This window comes from Mustela lutreola, chromosome 2, assembly GCF_030435805.1.
Source record: "Mustela lutreola isolate mMusLut2 chromosome 2, mMusLut2.pri, whole genome shotgun sequence".
Classification (NCBI taxonomy): Eukaryota; Metazoa; Chordata; class Mammalia; order Carnivora; family Mustelidae; genus Mustela; species Mustela lutreola.
The window spans coordinates 14,205,195-14,223,380 of NC_081291.1; the positions used below are offsets into that span (position 1 = coordinate 14,205,195).

The 18,186-nt window shown below is 54.2% G+C and overlaps 1 protein-coding gene across 17 annotated transcripts in view; it reads left to right on the forward strand.

Moving 5' to 3' along the window:
- Positions 1–1,624: 1,624 nt before the first annotated feature.
- The window catches only part of MAST3 (microtubule associated serine/threonine kinase 3), a 37,630-nt gene continuing 21,068 nt past the window's right edge, over positions 1,625–18,186 (forward strand). For 3 of the 17 annotated variants that reach the window (XM_059160506.1, XM_059160509.1, XM_059160510.1), the window contains exon 1: positions 16,668–16,958. In XM_059160506.1, the coding sequence (XP_059016489.1) occupies positions 16,870–16,958 (89 nt within the window). In that variant the 5' untranslated portion in view covers positions 16,668–16,869. Of the gene's footprint in view, positions 1,708–8,661; positions 8,694–10,071; positions 10,892–11,181; positions 11,272–16,666; positions 16,959–18,186 lie in introns of those variants that run through there. The other 14 variants (XM_059160504.1, XM_059160505.1, XM_059160493.1 and 11 more) reach the window with 10 other exon arrangements.

The following is an 18,186-nucleotide window of genomic DNA, read 5'->3' on the forward strand; positions in this document are numbered from 1 at the left end:
TGGCTCAGGTCATGGTCTCGGGGTCGTGGGATCGAGCCCCGCATCAGGCTCTCTGCTCAGCGGGGAGGCTGTTTCTCCCACTCTCTCTGCCTTCCTCTCTGCTTACTTGTGATCTCTCTCTCTGTCAAATAAATAAATAAAATCTTAAAAATGCAATGAGCAAAAGAAGCCAGACACACAAAGCCATGTGTTGTGTGGGCCCATATATATGAAATGTCTAGAACAGGCAAATCCATAGAGAGAAAGCAGACTGGTGGTTGCCAGGGGCTGGGGAAGGAGGACGGAGACAGCTCCTGGGTCAAGGTTTTCTTTTAGGGTTGATGTAATATTCTGGGGTTAGATAGCGGTGATGATTACACACCTCTGAGAATATGTTAAAAACCACTTTAAAAAGCTGTGTTTAGAAAAATAAAAAAATTGGGGTGCCTGGGTGGCTCAGTTGTAAAGCGTCTGCCTTCGGCTCAGGGCATGATCCCAGGGTCCTGGAATCAAGCCCCGCATCGGGTTCCCTGCTTAGTGGGAAGCCTGATACTCCCTCTCCCACTCCTCCTGCTTGTGTTCCCTCTCTCACTGTCTCTCTCTGTCAAGTAAATAAATAAAATCTTTTTAAAAAATTTACAAAGAGTGTATTTTATGGTGTGTGAATTATATGTCAATTTTTAAATGTGCATAAGAAAAGCTAGTACTGTCAGGGATTTTTCTGTGTTTTTTTAATGTATTTTTATGTGCTCAATCTGACCATTGTGATTGGGTAGGAGCCTACCTATAGAACATCAAAGGCAAGTGGACCCTCCCTAGGGTCTCCTCCAGCCTGAGAAGATACTGTTAATGCCCAGGTCCAACAGTGGAGTAGCCAAGGGAATCTGAAGCTGCAGAGACCAGAGAATGGAAGTCCCAGAGAGAACACGGATGTCATCTTGGGACTTTGGGATTTTCCCTGCCTCAGTTTCCCTTCTGCAAAGTGGAGCTGACCCAATTATCATCAGATAACCTGTGAAAGGTGGTCCTCATGAGGCACTTAGCCGGGTGCCCAGTTGGCTTAGCAAAAGCAGCCATCCTCAAAACAGAAACTGGCAACAACAGTGGCTTCCTGTTCTTGTAAATAAAGTTTTATTGGGACTAAGGCAAGGATTAGGGTGAAAAAAAGAGAGGCAGGTTCACGTACAGGCAGAGTTTGATACTGTCTTTATTTTAAATTGTGATATTTAGTTCATCACGCCTCTTTTGCGTTAGTTTAAATTCTTTAAGCTATCCTCTTACAATCTTGGGTATCTTAATTACTGATGTTTGTGGGCCCTCTTAAATTTTGAATGGAACTGGGTGCTTCATTCACCTCACCCTAGAACCAGCCCTGTTGTGTGCCCTGGGCATATTAACTAACTTCTAGGAGCCTCAGTTTCTTCATCTGCAAAATGGGGATGATAACGTTCCCTTACTTCTGGGAGGACTCATTGAAAAAAAAAATGTTTTCATCTTCGCTGGTGGGTAGGGTGGGGCCTGGAAGGAGGTCCGGCCATCCGATGGAGGCGGAGCCCTGCCAGGAGGGTTCCGAGAGAGGGGCGGGGCAAGGCCCATCAGCTGACCGGCTTGACCAATGGCGCGGGGTGGCGGGGCTTGGCAGGTTGGGGCGGGGCCGGGGGCGGGCCGGGCGGTGCGGACTAGCGGGCCATGGACGAACCGAGCCTCCTGCGGCGCCGAGGGCTCCAGGTGAGGCCCCTGCGTGGGCGGGCGGAGGGCACGGCAGAGTAGACCTGAACTGGGTGCCAGGGGCGGAGCTTCGGTATCCGGAGAAACTGAGGCGGAAGGCGGGACGTGCGCTCCAGTCTTTCCTTCTGCCCACCCGCTTCTCAAAGTGCTTTTTGCTTTGTGGGAAGGGGCTATACCCCGTTTGACATATGGGGAAACTGAGGCTCCAAGCGCCAGTGTGGGAAAAAGGGGCTGAAGGCTGCGCCCCTTACCACCAGCTGCTCTAATAATAATATGAGCAACAGCAGCCTTTGAGCGCTCACCATATGTTCATCCTTGAATTCATCTTTCTACTAGTGATATATTAATATTAATTAATGTGTATTATTACCTGCCTCTTGGTTTCGCTGCGCCACCGCGCCCCAGCCTCAGATCACCCCTAAGGTGAGCCCGGGAGGTTAGGGCTGTCCAGGCGCCCATTTGTCAGATAAGGAAAGTGAGGCTCGAGTCCGGAAAAGTCACAAACTCGAGGTGGCCCAACAGGGCTTCAATCCGGCGGCTTTAACCAGCTCTATCGTGCACAGGGCACTGCCAACTGGCTGCGGCGGTGGGGAGTGGGGAGGAGGAGGAGGGCGGGAGCCACTTTTGCTTCTCCGGACCTCAGTTTCCCCATTTGCTGTAAGGGCTCTCCTTTTCTGACCTCTAGCCCTGGGTTTGTGTTTGGGAGGCTCAGTTACTAGGAGGTAAGAACATGGGTGTCAGAATTCGAACCCACGCAGGGGGCCCTGTGACCCCGGTGGGCAACATCTTTGACCTTTCTGGACCTCGGTGCAAAGGGAATTGAGGCGATTTAGCCAATTCCCCCTGGGGCCTTAGACCACACCCTTAACAAGCTCCCAGGTTGCTGGTCGGGAATCTGAGACGCATCATTTACACTACAAACATTTATTGAGTGCCTGCTGTGTGCCCGGCAGTGGAGAGGCAACGGGGTGCTGACCCTCTAAAACCGCTCTTCGGGATCTCCCAGCCTTTGGGGGGGAAACAATGAGCAGCAGCGACCCCAAGGAGTGGTCAGCTGCATCGTGGGACGCTCGGGCACACTTGGAGAAGGCGCCTGAACTGAGCGTGGCTGGGTGGCCTCGGAGCGGAGGAAGCAGCCGCGGGGGGGTGGAGGGGTATGGGGAAATAAAAGCGTCTGAGCGAAGCTAAAACCTAGAAAGGACGGGGTGGGCGGTGGGTCAGGGAGGGCAGGGCCAGAGCTGCGGGCAGAAACACCCCCACTCCCGCTCGGCGTTGGGGGGAGGGGGCTGAAAGACGAAAGTCCGAGGCCAGAGGCAGGAGTGAGGGGCCTGGGCCTAGAGGAGGGGGCGGTGAGCAGTGGGGTGTTGTGGGGGGACAGGCCCCGCCCGGAGCCCCAGTTAGACTCGAGCCCCGCCCGCGGCCTCTTAAAATAGAGAAACTGCCATCGGGTAGGCGAATGGGGGCGCTGCTGACGTCAGGAAGTGGGGGCCTGTTCCATGGTGGGGGCATCCGTACCCTGATGGCGAGCCCCATGCTACAAAAGGGGAAACTGAGGCTTTGAGAAGCATAGCCACTGTTCAGGTGTCACAGCAGGTAGGTGACAGAGTCAGGATTTGAACCCAGGCAGATTTGGCTCCCCCTCCAGACCAGCTCTGCACTAGCAGTCCTTCCCCATGGAGGCAGAGGAACACGTGGGGACACCCCCAGATGGGTGCCGGAATTCTGGGCCCAGAAGCATGTAACTCTATGTGTTGTATGGGAAAACTAGAAGCCATTTCTTAGCTCCAGAGCTGGGGATGTCAGAGGGGAACCATCTGCTTCAGGGGCTTCCAGCGCTGATTTGGAAGAGGTTAGACTTTCCCCCTAGGGTGACTGGGAACTAGAAAAAGTGCTGGAGCAGGGGAGAAAAACATGCCGGGGCTTTGAAGGACTCCTCTGGAGCTGATGGAGGGCAAAGAGGTGGCCCGAAGCCAGGGAGGGGACTGGAGTGAACGACCAAGTAGGAGACAAAATTATGGGAAAAAAAAAAATATATATATATATATATATATGTATATATATATATTTTTTAAAGATTTTATTTGTTCATTTGGCAAAGAAAGGGAACACAAGTAGGCAGAGTGGCAGGCAGAGGGGGAGGGAGAAGCAGGCTCCCCGCTGAGCAGAGAGCCCAACATGGGGCTCCATCTCAGGACCCTGGGATCACAGCCCGAGTCAAAAGCAGACGCTTAACCGACTGAGCCACGTGAAAATATATTTAATAATCAAATTAAATTTATTAAATTTAATTAAATAAATAAAATCTTTAAAAAAAAAAAAAAACAAAAAAAAAAAAGGAGGGGCACCTGGGTGGCTCAGTCAGTTAAGCGTCAGCCATCAGCTCAGGTCATGATCTCAGGGTCCTGGGATCAAGCCTCTGAAACCCAGCTCGGTGGGGAGCCTACTTCTCCCTCTCCCACTTCCCCTGCTTGTGTTCTCTCTCTCTCTCTCTCTCTCTCTCGCTGTCTCTCTGTCAAATAAATAAAGAAAATCTTTAAAATTATTTATTTACTTACTTACTTTAGAGTGAGAAAGAGAGAGCATGAGTGGGGGAGGAGCACAGAGAGGGTCAAACAGATGCAGGGCTCGAGCCCACCTCCCAGAAATCCTGACCTGAGCCGAAATCAAGAGTCAGACGCTCAACCCACCAAGCCACCCAGGTGCCCCAGACAATGAAAATAATTTATAAAGAATAATATTAGTATAAATAACGGCTCACATCAAAAGAAATGGAAATCTTTCCATTTGCGACGACGTGGATGGAACTAGAGGGTAACATGCTTAGCGAAATAAGTCAATCGGAGAAAGACAACTATCATATGATCTCCCTGATATGAGGAAGTGGAGATGCAACATGGGGAGTTTGGGGGGTAGGAAAAGAAAAAAATGAAAGAAGATGGGATCAGGAGGGAGATAAACCATAGAAGACTCGATCTCAAAAAACAGACTGAGGGTTGCTGGGGGGAAAGGGGTCAGGAGAGGGTGGTGGGGATATGGTCATTGGGGAGGGTATGTGGGTGGGTGCTGTGAAATGTGTAAACCTGGCGATTCACAGACCTGTACCCTGGGGATAAAAATACATTATATGTTTATAAAAAATTTTAAAAATTAATTTAAAAAATGTGAATAAATAACGGCTCACATGAACAGGCACCTATAAATGCTAAGCACTGGCTGTACATTTAATTCTCCTAACATCGCAAGAGATCAGTGCTATTATTAGCCTCCTTTTTCAGAGGCGGAAACTGAGGATCAGAGAGGGAGAGTAAGAGATTTGGAATTCTAGCCAGTCTGGCTCCTGTGGGTACAAAGATGTTGAGGACCTCAGTTTGGGCCATTAGGTATACAGTCCCTTAACTGGAGCTTCGTTAATGGGCCCAGGAGCACCACCTCCCGGCCAATCACGGGGCAGCCTACTGGTCCGAGCCAATCAGATATTCTGGAGGCTGACTTGGTAAAGGTCAGAGAGTCAATTCATAAAAGCTTTAGGAAGCCGTGGCGAGGTCAGTTGCTTACTGAGCAGTCCAGGCAGTGGCTCTGGGCACGCTGGCCAGTCTGGTTGTGCCAGTGTAGGCCACGCAGCTGGCTGTGCGCTGGGAGGTGGTGAACAGGACCTGGTCTTGCCCTCCGACCACCAGTTTGCGTTTGGTCAAGGCAGGAGCCGGCATCTGGGCCTTCTGGGTTTGGCTTCAGCTCCCTCTTCTGTGCCGTGATTTTAGGGACTAGTTCGTGGAAGCCGTTATTGCTACAAATACTATTCTTACTATTTTATCATTATTTTTATCATTTCCCACTTGGCCTTTTGCTTCACAAAGGACAGAATTTTTTTTTTTTTAAAGTTTTATTTATTTATTTATTTATTTGGCAGAGAGATACAGAGAGCACAAGTAGAGTGGCAGGGAGATGGAGAAACAGGCTCTCTGCTGAGCTGGGAGCCAGAGGCGGAGCTTGATCCCAGGACGCTGGGATCATGACCTGAGCTGAAGACAGAGGCTTAACCAGTTAACTGAGCCACCCAGGTGCCCCAGGACAGAATTTTAAAACCCTAGGTGCCTAAATCCAGGCAGCGAGGAGGTGGTCAGAGCTGGTATCTGTACTTTGTCTCTCCCGCAGCTGTTGGAGGGCTTCCCTGAAAGGCCCAGCCTTTCTCCTCGTGGCCCATTTCCACTTAACTCTGTTCCTCCCAAAAGCCCTCAGGCTGGTGCTATGTGGTCCCTGCTGACTTCTCTCCCTTCGTTGCAGCTGCCAACTTCCCATGGGGCTCGGTGCCAGGTGGGCTGAGTCCCACCTCCACCCTACAGTTTCCCACTAGCCTGACAGCCCCTCCAAAGAAGCCTCTTGGCTCCCTCCAGCCCCACCTCCAACCCTTCTCTCCCTTTGGGTCCTCCCTGTTGCCTCCAGTATGGGGGTGTCCATGTCCTGCTCTGTCTTCTTCAGATTGAGGGTTCCTCAGGATGGAGCTGAGACTTCTTGCTGGAAGGCAGCATTGCCCAGCCCAGCCAAGAACACAAGAGGATGCCGTAAATATTATCTTTAAAGGGCAGTTTTAAGGGATCGGAGCCCCCACCTACCCCGTCTACGCGGGAGTCACTCCTTGGGGAACAGCCTGCAAAGAGGGGGCTGAAGGCGGAAGCAGATGGCTCTGGGAGCAGAGGGACCGGGGGCGGTGCCAGGAGAGTTCCATGTGGTCCTAGCTTTCCACAGAGCCTTTGCAGGGGGCTGCCGACCTTCCCTCGCTTCTCTCTGCCACTTCACATCTTTTTGTATTTCGGAAGCAAATTAAAATATGTGGTTCAATTGGTGGTTATTATTAATCTCACGAAATCACTGTCTTGGCTCTGATTTATCAAAACCTCCCCTGGTGCCAAGCCCTTGGCTTGCTACTTGATTCCTTCCAGGACCTTGTGTCACCAGGAGGCTTTCCAAATGAAGAAACTGAGGCACAGAGGTGTGAGATTGCTTGGAGGGGGTCACACAGCTCAGATGAGGGGGAGCTTGCCAGAACACAGGACTGCTGGGCTTTGGAAGGAAATGGTTGGGATGAGGGGGAGGGTGCAGCTAGCAGCCCTGGCAGACACCAGCTCCTCACTCTTTCACAGGTTAGAGGAGAAGGGTAAGCTGGCATAAGATCCCAAAACAATTGGAGGGGGCCGAAGGAGGTATTAATGGTGGTGGTGGTGGTGGTGGTTCTGGGACTATAATCAATTGCCCTGAATGATACTGAGCTCCCGGTCCCCAGAGGTATTCATTCAGGCAGACAGAAACATCTCAGGATGGCAGGTTAGCCTCTTCCCGTCTTGCATGGCTTGGTTTTGTTTTGTGGGCTCAAGGTAATTGGGGTCAGCCCTTGGGATTATACCCCAATCCTGTGGACCCTCCCCTTACCTAGCTGGGGGACCCAGCCAGCCTCTCCCAGCTGAGTCCTTCGCGGGGCAGCTTCCGGCCCTCTGGAATTGGCTGCGGAGGCTGATGACGTCAGTGGTTGCCATGGTGAACGCCCCGCTCTGGATGTGGGCAGCCCAGAGCCCACCTGGGTAAAAATAGTCATGTGTCCTCTATGCGACTGCCCTGGTGTGTGTGTGTGTGTGTATGTGTGTGTTTGTTGGTGGTGGGGACGGGGAGTGGGGGGAAGAGGGATGTCCAGAGACCCGGATTCCCCACCTTCTCCCTGCCAAGAGACATGGGCGGCAGGCTTCCCTCTGCGCCTCAGTTTCCCAGCCTGTGAAATGGCCCTGCTCCTGATCTCTAGTAGGTGGCTCGGTAAATGTAAAATGTATCAGGTATTATAACAGTCCGCCTGGACCCTGGCTGAGCTCAACAATAGCACAGCGACACACAACAGCAACAGTAATACTAACTGATCCTTATTACCCTGGACCCCTCCTGATGTTAACCTCCACATTATAGATGGGAAAATCAAAGCACAGATAGTACAAGTTACTTGCTCAAGGTCCCACAGCCAGGAAGGAACGGATAATAAGTAGATCCTGACCCAGGGCTGAGTATCCACAGATTCTAAACTGGTGCTACATGACCTTTTGAGAATTTAAAAACCTTCTTGAGTGAGCCACATTTGAGGATGGATTCAGGTCACGTGGACCCCAAGTTCGGGCTTTTTGCCCTGGTGAGGACACCCAGGGTTGATGCAAGTCAGCTCGTTGAGCTCTAAAAGGGTCTTCAATAGGGAGTCACAGATCAGGGTCCCCACCCTTCAGTGGCTCCCAGGACACAAATCTACATAGGTAAGAGGGGAAGGGCTTTCAGATCTGGCAGGGGCAGGATGAGGATGAGTCAAGGATCTCCCTTTCTGGGGCATCTGAGTGGCTCAGTCATTAAGCATCTGCCTTCAGCTCAAATCATGATCAAGCCCCAAAGCATTGGGTTCCCTGCTCAGCAGGGAGCTTCTCCCTCTGCTTCTCCCTCTGCTTCTCCCCTTGCTTGTATTCCCTCTCTCGCTGTCTCTCTCTGTCAAATAAATAAAATCTTAAGAAAAAAAAAAAATCTCTCATTCCTCAGCAGATCGTTAGTATTTAGCCACTACTGGCATACTTCTTTATAAATATAACTAATTTGTTATTTAAAGTTATGAAGCTGTTTTTGGTGCAAGTAGGGTATGAGCTGGGCAGGGAAGTGACTGGGAGTCTGGGAGGGCTTCCGGGAGGAAGGGATGCCTGAGCTGAGGAAGGATGTAATTAACTAGCACCAAAGGAGAGGGAAGGCCGTCCTGGCAGAAGACACAGCAGATGCAAAGGCTCTGAGGCAGGGCAGAGCCCAGTGTGTGGGGCAGTAGAAAGGAGACATTGGCTGGAGTTGGGTGATGAAGGGACCAATGGGGTGGGGGGGGGGCTGGGAGGAGGGCCAGGGATGTGAAGGCCTTGCCACCTCAGGAATGACCCTTGTTTCCTCTCATTTCAGAAGGAGCTGAGCCTGCCACGCCGGGGACGTGGGTGAGTTCATCTAAGGCCAATGGGCTGGGCCCTATGGTCCTGGATACAGATTTTTTCAGCAGCAGCCTCCAAACTGTGAATATACTTAATAATTATAACAAAGCTTCTCACTTTGATCCTTTCCCCCGGCGTTTCAGAAAATGTTTCAGAAGTGCTTTACTTGGTGGTCACAAACTGGGAGGCCCAGGCCAGTTTGCAATTTAGGAAACAATTGACAAGTGCAGCAGGGTTTACCACTGACACAAGGACATCCAGCCTGGAAAAGGGAAAATTGTCTCACACCTAAAGTCCAAACTATAGAATTCCAGCCAAGTATCCCAGAACCAGCTTGCATGCCTCCCGTGATGAGGTGCTCACTCTCAGGAAACACGGGTAGAAAAGTGTATGCTTCAGGGTCTCATTAGCGTTTGTCTGGAGGTTGGCATTTTTGGATCCCAAAAGCTCACAGAACATTTTGGTCCGTGCCTTTGCCAGTGTATGGATGGGAAACCAAAGCCCAAGACAGGGAGGGGTTTGCCTTGTGCTGGTGGTCCGAAAGTGTGTAAGTGCAAGACACCCCCTCTTTGGGGGCTGTGTTGGCCTGAGGGGTGGGAATTCTCTTGCCTTGCAGTGAAATCATCCACTTAACAAACTTTTTTTGAGTGCCTACTGTGTGTCAGGCCCTATTCCAGGCAAGGGGGACCCAGAGATGGGGTCCAATGCTGAACCCTGCCCATGAGCTCATACTCTCTTGGGGAGAGTGATGGTGAAGTGATACTATGCAGGGGAAAAATTAAACAGAGATAGAGGGGCTAGGGGCCAGCTTTAACCCTGAAGATATGGGGCCTCTTGAAGGAGGTGACATTTGAGCCTAGATCTGGAAAAGGAGGCAGAGGCAAGGGGGAAAATTCGAGGGGAATGGCCTTCCAGCTAGAGGGAATAGCATGGGCAAAGGTCCTGGGGTGCAAACCAGCTTGACATTGGAAGAACACCGTGGAAACAGGGGTAGCTGGAGTGAAGACAGCACAGGGGAGATGGAGGGTGAGAAGGGGGAAGTCCTAGGGGTTGGTTGAGAGTTTGAAATCTGATGGTGGGGATGAGGTCAAACTGGCCCCCAAGCCCAAACCATCTGTTCTTGTTGGGCTGGGGATAGTGCAGCTGGTGAGGAGGAGCCTGAGGGGCCCAGTAGGGGCAGGGCTCCAACACTGACCAGAAGGCGGGCACTGTTTCTGGCCTTTGCCCAGTTTGGGGGCGGGGTAGTGGGCAGGAAAAGGAACCATAGAGGGCAAAGTCCTGGGCTACTGGGGCAGGACCAGGACAAAGACTCCCTGAGGGTTGTCTACTCTGCTACCTGCCGTGTTCCTGATTGGGTCCAAGTGGGGTGTCAAGGGGGCCATAGCCAGACACAAACAACCCCGGACTCTTGGGATCTGCACTGGGCAAAAGAGAGGATGGGACTCAGGGAGCCATGCGTCGTTGTGTAGGGACGGCTCCGCGAAAGAGGGGCCCGCGGGCCTGAATTCGGATGTGGGTGAGGGGGACGACGCTCCTGACGAGAGGGAACCCGGTGAAGCAAAGGCCTGGAGGCGTGGCCCCGGCCCCTGGTAACCGCGGGGATGCTGAGACCGCCAGGAGGGGCTCCGAATGCTGCTGAGCTGCTGGGGATGGGGAGCAGGGTCAAGTCGCACTCAGATCCCGGGTGCGAGTGACACCCCGCCCCCACGCAACCCCCGGGGGGGCGGGGCGAGGGCAGAGACCCGGCCGTAGCCGGGAAGGGGCGGGGCCAGACGATGGAGCAATATTGCCAATCTGGAAGACAGTGACCGCCCTTCCTTTCCGGTGGCGCAGCCTGGGGGCTCGAGACCTGGCAGCCTTGGCATCGATCTCCGGGAGGGGGTGGCACCCGCGACTCCAGCCTCCTGCAACCCGACTTTTCCTGCTGGGCTGGGCCTGCGCGCAGGTGCGGGGCTCCGAGCCCCGCCCCGAGGAGGAGAGAGCCCGCCCCCCGCGCCCCCAGCGGCCCAGCCTCCACGCCGCGGTGGTAGCGCCGGCCAGGCGTGCTGTCCCCACGTCGGCGTCTGTGGGTCTGTCCGATCGCACGGTGATCGGGGTTCAGGGGGCCACAAAGGTGGTTTTGGCACCCGGCCACGTAGACGCAGCCCCGGCCTCGGCATGAAGTCTCGCAGAGACAAGCTGCACATCCCGGCGCTGACCCTTGAGTGAGTGCTTGTCGGAGAAGGGGGGAAATAGGGTGGCGGGGAGAGAAGCAGACAGATAACCACCCTTATCCGTGTGTCTCAGTTTAAGTCGCCCAGAGTCGCACCGCCGCCTCCGGGGAGCCCTCCGGGGTCATCAGTCAGGCCCCGCCCTCGCGGCCTGCCAGAGACCCAGAATCCCGGGCCTTGGGGTCCCTTCTCCCTAAGGGAACTGAAGTCCCTGTCCATCTCCGGCTTTGGCCACACGCAGGGGCCACCACCAGGTTCACCGTCCCCGGCCTCTTTCTTTGCAGTCTGTCTCCGAGCAGCCAGAGCCCATCTTTGCTGAGCCCCAGCAGCCCCTGCAGCCCCTGCAGCCCCTCGCTGGGCCTGCACCCCTGGAGGTAAGTGACAGCCTATCGGGGCGGGGCTTGGACATTGCCCTGGCACCCCCAGAGCCTCAGAAGCAACCTAGACCCAACCCACCAAGGTACTGTGGGCTGGTGACATTGCCTCTCTGGGCCTCAGTTTACCCCTCCATAAAATGAAAGTGCTATCCACACTAGGACCTTGATGGGAAATTCCATTTTCAGCTCTAGCCAACAGGTCCTCCATCCGACAGGTGGCCAAGGTGAGGCCAGAACTTGAGCTCTTGCCCAAGGACATCCTAAGACAGGTGTTGGGTTCCCAGCCTGACCCCTACTGAATCAGCCTCGCCTTCCAGGCTAGGACCTCAGGGACCCTCCCCACATCCAGGTCAGCGGGTCGGAAAGCTCCTCCCTCAGAGTTTATAGACACACACTCACGTGGGCACACGCACACACATACCCACCCAAGGCTGAGAGTTCACCATGACGGCCCCATGCACTGAACAAGGCAAAGTGGTGTCAGGAGAGAATCAGCCTGACTGGGGCCAGCTCTCCCAAATGCCTTCTGTTTCCTCCCCCAGGAGGGAGGAAAGGTGCCCCAGGAGAGAGGTGCCCTTCCCGACCCTATTCCTCAGCTGGAGAAACCGAGGCTTAGAGAGGAGACACCAGTTCTCCTCGTTTAGTACATCTGGAGACTAAGCATCAGGGCCAGCTTGGCTGCCCAAGTCTTTTGAGGGTCTGAGCCACCCTCTGTGACTGGTGCATCTCAGGGTCCCCCCCAATCCCCTGCCTGGTACAGGTGGGAATATAAGGGTTATCACGGGCTCTTCGCACAGCTTGGGAAAAGTTCAGGGAGACGACAGATGTGTGAATCAGTGATATCTAGAATTTGAGGTCCGATCAATCATTTATACCTTAGGGTGAATGAGCTGCTTAGATTCTTTCCACACACCTTTAATGGGGAGAAGAGAGAACAATTTGAAGTCCACACTGGGTGCTGGGTAACAGACAGTTAACATTAAGTAGATGCCTACTGCAAGCCAGATGCTAAGGGCATAGATGTGAACAGGACTGAAATAGCCCCTCCTTCAAGTGGCTTTTAGTCAGCTCTAGGGAGGTGGGCAGTAAAGAAGTGAGTGGACAAACAGGATACATTCAGATAGTCACCTCTTGGGGGAGGTGGTGTTTTATTTTATTTAAGATTTTATTTATTTATTTATTTATTTATTTGACAGAGGGCACAAGCAGGGGGAGTGGGAGAGGGAGAAGCAGACTCCTCACTAAGCAGGGAGTCTAATGTGGGGCTTGATCCCAGGCCCCTGGGATTGTGACCTGAGCAGATGACAGATGCTTAACCACCTGAGTTACCCAGGCACTCCAGGGAGGTGGGTTTTAGTCAAGACCTAGGCAGAGCCAGGGACAGGGGGGCACCAGACAATGGGAACTGCACATGCAAAGGTCCTGAGGCAGGGCCAAGGTTTTTGTGGGGTTTTTTTGAAGATTTTATTTATTTATTTGAGAGAGAGAGAGAGACAGAAATAGTGACAGCATGAGTGGGGAGGAGAGGGAGAAGCAGGCCCCCTGCCAAGCAGGGAACCCAATGTGGGGCTCAACCCCAACCAAGACCTGAGCCGAAGGCAGATACTAACCAGCTGAGCCACCCAGGTGCCCCAGGACCAAGATTTTTAAAGCCTCTGTGGCTGTTTGGGGGGAAGAGTATCTGCTGGGGCATGTGACAGTAATGGAGGTGGCAGTCAGGGAGGTGGCTAGGACAATGTCAGGGTAGGAGATGGTGGGGGCTGGACCAGGTTGGGGTGTGCTGTGGAAGGCAGGGACTGCTGTACTCCTATTTAGGAGAGGAGGAAACTCAGGATTTAAGAGTGTGTTGTCCAGGGCCACCCTGGGAGAGAATGTCAGGCCAAATCTGACCCTGACTCTTTGGCCTCTACTACCTCCTTGGCCTCTACCCCGGGTGAGGACCAGAGGAGGGGAGGAACCTGTTGTGAACCGCTGAGCCAGCTTTACCAGGAGCAAATGGAGGCAGTGTTTGGGGTTCTGAGCAGAAAAGTCTCCTCACCCACCACGAGAGGGCAGCAGAACCACATCACTTGGGGCCAGGAAAGGAAATGGGTCCCTACCTCTCCTGCCCCAAGCACCCTAGGAATAAGCCCACATTTTTTCCCTCAGCTTCTGAGGCCCCATCAGTCTGGCCCCTGCAACCCCCACCTCCTCCCCGTCTATCTCCCGATCTGGCTCACCCTACCCTAGCCATGAGACCTCCTGGGCTGCCAGAACACAAGCTGGTCCAACCTCAGGGCAAGTGCTGCTTGTCTGCCCAGAGCTCCATTTCCTCCATTTCTTCATTTCTTCATTTGTCAAATCTCTATCAAGCCCCCATATAGGAAGCTTTTCCAAACCACAGCCCCCCATTCAGGGTCTCCCAAGCCCCGATTATGTCCATTATACCTGTCCCTTTCCCTCATGGACACTGCATTATAGGTGTGATTTCTATGTTTTCTTGTGTGATTTTTGGGTTGTTTTTCTTATCCAGAGGCTTGGGAGCCCCTTGAGGACCAGACCTGGATCTGTCCTCTATCCTAGGGCAGGGCTTGGTCTATAGCTGATGCTCAGTTTAATGCTTGTGGCACGGACACATGGGAAGCAGGTAGGGCTCTGCTTGTGGTGGTGGTGGTGGTGGGTAGAGGAAAGCTGTGAGTTTGGTCCTTTTCGACAGGGTCAGAGCAAAAGGTATTGTCAGAAGAGTGTTCCCTTGGGGCCTTGAGTGTCAAAGACAGGAAGAATTTGCATTTTTCTCTCCAGGGTACTAAGAAATGCATAGCATCCGTGACTGGAAGTGGTGTGGACAAGACATGGGCAGGTGGGAAGGGTGGTCAGACCAAGGAAGAGTTGGGGGTAGGGGTCTGTATGCTCCCTGTGGCTTTGCCATTTACGCAGTCACGAGGACAAGCAGAGGGAGACAGATTCTGAGTCGCAGACAGGGTTGGGATCTGAGACGAATTCACCCAGAAGTGTGGTTTGGCTGTAAAAGCAATGAGGAGCCATGGAGAATGTGTGAGTTGGGGAGGGACAGGATCTGCTGGGCAGCGAGCTGGCGCCAGAGATCAGCGGCTTGGTCAGGCTTTCATGGGAGGCCTTGGCTGTGACCACGGGCACTCTGGATTGTGAGCTGCATCCCTGTTCTGCAGAGGAGGAAACTGAGGCCAGATGGCCGTGGGAGAAGTGGCTGCTGGGGATGCCAGAGCAGTGGGCGTAATGGGGCGCATGTAGATGGTGTGGGGTGTAGCCACAGCTGGGACTAAGCAGGGTAGTTCCTTTCCTAACTGCGCAGCATTGTCCCTGGCACACGTAGCAGGGAGGGTTCGTGGGCATAGCATGTCAGCAGAGGGTGACGCGAGACCATGACTCCATCCCTACTTGGGTCCCCAGACCTATGGGAATTTGCATTTCCCATGAGCAGGAGGCTCTGTCCCTGGCCCGTGGCCCAGATGGGACACCTAAGGGTCAGAAGTGACTGCTTCCATCCTCCCTTCCACATCTGGCCCTTCAGCAGGGCCCATCCATTGGCCACAAAACAATTCCAGAATCTCCCCCACTTTTCTCCACAGCGTCCCCCTGGTCCAGGCCTCAGTGTCTCCCCTCCCAGACCCCGTCACAGTCTTTCACTGGCCTAATGCCATCTGCATTCCTGTGCCTGATATCTCCTGTTCCACATGGCAGACATGGGAGGGCGGTGACAGTTCAGATCGTGCCCCTCCCCTGCCCACACACCCTTCATGGCACCCCTTTGATTCTACTGTTCAGCTGTACTCCTCTTAACAGTGCACAAGGCTTACATGGTAAGCCCTGCTGGCATCCTTCCCTCAGTCCTGTCTCAGGACCTTTGCCCAAGCTGTGCCCTCTGCCTGGAACACTGTTTCCATGACTGGCTCCTCTTCCTTCTCAATCTCTACTGGCTTTAGTGTCATCTCCTCACAGAGGCCTCCAGACTAAAGTCATCCTTTGCCATTGTTACCTCTGTTCCTTTCTTTCCTTGACTTCAGTGTTCGAAACTACCTTGATCATTTCATTGCTTCCGGTTTACTCTCTGCCTCCCCCCTCCAGACTTGGGGCCTCTTGAGGGCATGGTCTTCAGGGTTCAGCGCAGGGTCAGGCACACAGTAGGTACTCAATGAATGTTGAGTGACTGAATGACCAGTTATGGGTGTTTGAGACCCAGGCTTGGGGGACCTGGAGATGGAGAGCGTTCTGGGGGACACACCCAAGAGATACCTGAGAGTGACACTGGCCGGGAAGACAGGGTGGGGAGTCTCTTGGGAGACCTGAGAAGCAAAATTGGTGGCAAGAGGGTTGGAGAGAGTTAGGATTACATATCAGGCAAGGGTGCCTTTCTGTGCCTTCCCTTCTCAGATGTGGGGTCTGGGCTTCAATGTCAGGCCCCTTGGGTTAGTTCCCAATGTGTCCTGTGACCTGTGAAGGGGCTGCTCTTAAGGTGACACCGTCCCTGTCTTCTTGGGAGTGTCACAAGCAGAAGCATTAATTCTGCCTTACTGCCTACTGCCTACTGCCTACTGTGTGAGATAGTCCTATTCCCATGGTGAGCAGGTACCATACTCCTAGCACTTTCTGTCCCTCTGATTCGATTCCATTTTCATGAGGGAACATTTGTAGATGGAGAAGCAGAGGCGTGGAAGTTAGCCTGATGCGAACATTGATCAAACATGTATCAGGCACTGTGGGTGCCACCTTGCATCTAATTCGTGTAATCATCCCATTGACCTGGTTCCCCTCCCATTTTACAATCGAGAAGACAGGTGTGAGGCGGTACCTATTAGGTGTCCTCTGAGTCCTGACTGTAGCCAGGTTGATGGCCTTTCCATCACATAGGCAGAGCATGTCAGATGCCCTGACTCGATTAATCATGCCCTTTCTGCCAGTCCAGTGCTGGGAGATGCTGGGACCCCCAGGAGCCGAAGCCTGGGGAAGACAGAGCCAGACACAAGAAAAGGCTCCCAGGGAGAGGGGACGCTAGATTTTGCCAGGCAGGAAGGACATTCCGAGAACTGAAGCCAGCGTGGGCGCGGTAGCATGAGCCAAGCCAGGCCATTGGAGAGTTCTCAAGTGCCACACTCAGAAGAGGTTAGCGCAGGGGAGTGGGGGGAAAGAGAGAGAGGGAAAAAGGAACATGAACAGATTTACATTTCGAGGAAAGGGGCCAAGTTCCAGGGCCTAACCTACTAGGCGCCAACGCTCCGCCCCCGCTGCTCGCAGCCCTGGCAACGCCCCGCCCCTCCGCCCGCGGCCCTGGCAACGCCCAGCCCACTAGCTTGCACGCGGGTCTTCCAGCCTCGCTTCCGCGTCGCTCGCCCCGCCCCGCAAGGCCCCGCCCCCGCAAGGCCCCGCCCCCGCGCTCGCCTGGGCGGGGTTCCCGGCCGCGCTGCGGGGCGCGCGCTTCCTCCTCGCCCCCTACCCCAACCCCGCGGCGCGCACCCTCTGCCCCGCTCCGCGGGGCTCCCGGGGCCAATCCGGCCGCGGAGGTTCGCGCCCCGCCGCCGCCGGCTGCGCCCCCGCGCCTCCCGGGTCTCCGACGGCGGCGGCGGCACAAAGAGAAGCAGCATGTCCGATCCCAGCTACTGGACGGCGGTGGCTGCGCCAGGCCACCGGAGCCGCCTTGCCAAAGGCGCGCTGCTGCAGCGCTCCAAGAGGTAGGGGCACCGTGCGGGCAAAGGCTCGGCGGCCGGCCAAGCAAACACGAGTTGCCAGAAGTATATCCCGGCAGCGTGGCGAGGGCCGCTGTGTGTGCGACAGTAGGGGGAAGGGGGAGGACGCTTTGGGATCAGGGTATTCGCTAGGGGCCCAGACAACCTCCTTTTGCCCCTCGTTACCAGGAGTTGGATGTCTGCCTGCCGGGGTCGCAGTTAGGGTGTGGGACCGGGCCAGGATTCAAACCCGGGTCTTTAGGCCTGGGCAGACCTGGAGAGGATCTTCTTGGAAAAACTGAAGCTCGTCTGTCTCTGGGGCCCGCGTCAGCGGAAATACTGTTTCAGAAACAGATATTTGCTGCACGAGGCTGGTGTGCAGGTGGTGTGGTAGGAGCGGGTAAATCGGGTAAAATACTGGGTTTAACCACAGCAAAGCCTCGCCTGTTTTGGAGTCTCCGTTTCCCTTTCTGAAAAGCAAAGGCCAAGTAAGGGCTGTGGACTTGACAGTACTTTGCTTCAAATTACAGCTCCGCTCCCCTGGCTGTGTGACCTCTGGCAGTTCCTTAACGTCTCTGTTTTCAGGCCTTTCACTGGTGCTGGGTTGGGGCATTCCTAGAGGGGAGCACAGGCAAAGGCCAGGCAGGGACGGCAGCTGCTAAAGGACCTGGAGTGCTAGGGGTCAGGACTTAGACCCTTTTCCCAGGTCCTGTGGAGTGACAGAGGACTTAGGGGCACCTCAGGGATCAGGTGCAGGCAGCTGGCCTCAGGCCAGTGTTTTCTGCCATATTCTGACTCTGTGTTGTCCCACGTGGGGGTTTATTGAATGGCCAGGCAGCCTCTCAGGGTCGTGGATCTTCTCCAGGGAGGGCTGAGCGGGTGGACACTGGACAGATGCTCGGCAAGTGAATAAATGATGCCCAGGTTCCCCTTGAGACATCAAATATGGCTGTTTTCAAGAAGGCCCCGCCTGAGCGCAAGAGGGAGGTGGGGCAAGTGTTTTTCCCAAAGGCTGTCACTGGTGTCAAATGCGCAGCATGGGGCTGAGGACCCAGATGAGGGCTGGGAGAGGATATGGCACCGGCGGCTATATGGGTGGGGGGGCTGGGTGTTGGCAGGAAGTTTTGCAGGAACCTGTGGGTTTCACTTTTGCTTCTGCACGTCAGACTACAGGCAGTTCCCTGCGGCTGTTGACATCTGTGGCCTCAGTTTCCTCGGCTGGGAAATGGGTGCA